The sequence below is a fragment of the Hippopotamus amphibius genome, chromosome X (assembly GCF_030028045.1).
Source record: "Hippopotamus amphibius kiboko isolate mHipAmp2 chromosome X, mHipAmp2.hap2, whole genome shotgun sequence".
NCBI lineage: Eukaryota > Metazoa > Chordata > Mammalia > Artiodactyla > Hippopotamidae > Hippopotamus > Hippopotamus amphibius.
Window position 1 is genome coordinate 87,237,432 of NC_080203.1, and position 2,751 is coordinate 87,240,182.

The window sequence follows — 2,751 nt, forward strand, 5'->3', positions numbered from 1 at the left end:
CCGCAAGAAGTAAAGTCTGGAAATGACCAGACAGTAAATATTACCTAGAAATTCTGTCAAGATGGCAGACTAAGTACAAGCACATTTCTCTCGTCCTACCGCAAATCCCCTTAAATGGCAGGAAAGGCAGGTTTCCGTATATAGAGAATAATATCAGAAGGGCACTGGGGGAAAAGAAAAGGGGAATTTTCTGAAGATGGAAAACAGATGGGGCAGGAGCACGGGGTGGGGGTGGGGTGTGGGTGGGGGAAACGGGGCCCCTGAACTGGAGAGAGGGCGCAAAGCGGTTAGGGTGGGGAGTTGTGGGCAAGGAAAGGCGGCTCCAGATTTTGGAAAGGGGCGGGGCCGGGAGACATAAACACCTCCCAGGCTTAGGCTGAGGTGGGCTTGAGAGTGGGGGAGGCGGGGAGGGTGGCAGTGTTTGGCAGGAAGGGGAGGCCTCTCTCCTGGCAGGAAGCTGCTCTACGGTAAGAGGGAGGAGACTGCGGCTGCGGCAGCGGCTTCTGGGATCTCTATGTGGCAGAGGGGCCATCTCCGCCAACAAGGAGGTGGAGGGCCCGCGAGCCAGGTGCTGGAGACACTGCCGCCATCCTCTTCGGCTGCCCAGCTGTTCTCCTAGACACGCTCGTCGCCTAAGGATCCTCCTCTCTCAGCTCTTGCAAACTGCGAACTCGTCGCCTGCTGATTTTCTTTTACTACAGGTTCACAGCGGAGGCAGCAGTGAGGTGTCCGATTTGGACACGTGAGGCCTGCGATCCCCGGACTTGGGGAGGTGGGCGCTGGACTAGAGAATCGGAGGATGCGGGTTGGTGGGTACCAGGAGGGAAGATTGGGGTCTGTGCTGGGATAGGAGATGAGGGAGACTGAGATGGCAGATTTGGGGACGGAGAGGTGGGGGTAGGGGGAGCAGAAGAGCACCTGGATGGTATACAAAGGTGGCCACAGAAAAAGAAATAGATTTGCTCTGGGCACCCAGTGGCAAAATGGGATGACCAGGAAGAGATATGAAGGAGAGGTGAACAACTGGCAGAAGTCAAGACAGTTGAAGAGCAGATGGCACTTAGCAGGGGAAAAGGGTACTATGTTAGTGAAAATGGAGAGACGGGGTGGGAGCTAATAAATGGTGAATATTTGTATTTGGTGTGGGGACCCCCAGATGGCAACAGAGGATCAGGCATTAGCCAAAGAAGCCTGCTCCCTCTTGCTGGGGCCTCCACCACCAAAACCATCACCTCTCCAACCCTCCAGCACAGCCAAATAAGTTTGGAAGGAGGATACTGCAGGCAAGTATCCAATAGTATTTTGATCGCCAGCATCCCTGCTGGACACGTGAATAACTTGGGCGGTAATACATATACCTGGTGCCCAGGGAATTTGCAATGCAGAGAAGGAAGTCTCACATTATAGTACACTAAATGTTTCTCCTTAGCCTCTTTCATCGCCCTGCAGGTATGAAGACACATCACAAAAAGGCAGCTGCAGGGCAGCAAACCAGGGAAATTGTCGATGGCCACAGCTGGTCTGCAAGTATGAGAAAGAAAAAGACTTCTCAAAAGAAGCAGAAGGGCAGACCTTCCTCCCAGGCCCACAGGAACATCGTGGGCTGCAGAATTTCACACGGTTGGAAGGAAGGCAATGAGCCCATCACCCAGTGGAAAGGAACCGTTCTGGATCAGGTGCCTATAAATCCTTCTCTTTATCTGGTGAAATATGATGGAATTGACTGTGTCTATGGACTGGAACTTCACAGAGATGAAAGGATTTTAAAGCTTAAAATCCTTCCTGATAAGGTGCCATTTTCTCGAGTCAGAGATGTGCGCCTTGCAAATACCATAATTGGCAAAGCTGTGGAACATATGTTTGAGGGTGAGCATGGTTCTAAGGATGGATGGAGGGGGATGGTCTTAGCCCAAGCACCCATCATGAAAGCCTGGTTTTATATTACCTATGAGAAAGATCCTGTCTTGTACATGTACCAGCTTCTAGATGATTATAAAGAAGGAGACCTCCATATCATGCCAGAGTCCAGTGAGTCTTCTCCAAAAGGGAGGGAGCCAGAAGGAGTTATAGATGGCCTCATAGGTAAACATGTAGAATATACCAAAGAAGATGGATCCAAAAGGACAGGCAAGGTCATTCATCAAGTTAAAGCCAAACCCTCTGTGTATTTCATCAAGTTTGATGATGATTTCCATATCTATGTCTATGATTTGGTGAAAAAGTCCTAACTGTTAGAGTAAACTTTACCACATGTGTGAAGGTAAATGTATGATTTGGAGACACACAGAAAATGTTGCTTTTCAGTGTACTGAAAGCATAGGGATCCCTAATAACGCATAATCTTTGCTAGATAACTGTTGTTTTGTCCTGAAAAATACAAATTTATGTGGCCATGACACTCTGTGTGAAAGGAATTTGTCATGTTGAAAAGACTGGGTGTGTTTGGTGAATGGGGCATGAAAGGAAGGAACAGCTGTAAATTCAGGCTGTGAATAAACTTCAGCTAGTATCATAATCAGGCATCTAAAAATGGAATAGGACTTAGCTGGTCTGGTCTAGGGAGGGGGGAGGAGAAGGAACTAGAGATGGGCTGTGGGGGAAGGGGGAAGGGGAGGTGGCTGCTTAGGAGGAGGTGGGGAGGGGCCAGAAATGGAGAGGCTCCCTAGGGGGAGGGATGACCTAAGAGAGGGAGGCACCCAACTAGGAGGGGGTGAAGAATAACAGAGGGAGAGTGAGATCTTGGGGCTTAGA

At 49.7% G+C, this 2,751-nt stretch overlaps 1 protein-coding gene across 4 annotated transcripts; it reads left to right on the forward strand.

Moving 5' to 3' along the window:
* The first annotated feature begins 482 nt into the window (after positions 1–482).
* LOC130841865 (spindlin-2) lies at positions 483–2,396 on the forward strand. Of its 4 annotated transcripts, none has more exons than XM_057718453.1 (2): positions 483–809; positions 1,450–2,396. In XM_057718453.1, exons 1-2 carry the CDS (start codon positions 800–802, stop codon positions 2,226–2,228), a joined length of 789 nt encoding a protein of 262 aa, XP_057574436.1. In that variant the 5' UTR covers positions 483–799; the 3' UTR covers positions 2,229–2,396. The 4 variants fall into 4 exon arrangements, with proteins under 4 accessions (XP_057574436.1, XP_057574435.1, XP_057574438.1 ...); XM_057718452.1 differs by having other exon boundaries at positions 483–772; positions 1,249–2,396; XM_057718455.1 differs by having other exon boundaries at positions 483–772; positions 1,430–2,396.
* The last annotated feature ends 355 nt before the right edge of the window (positions 2,397–2,751 follow it).

Excerpts from the sequence above, each read along its gene's own strand:
- LOC130841865 (XM_057718452.1), top strand. The coding sequence starts at position 1,416 with ATGTTTCTCCTTAGCCTCTTTCATCGCCCTGCAGGTATGAAGACACAT.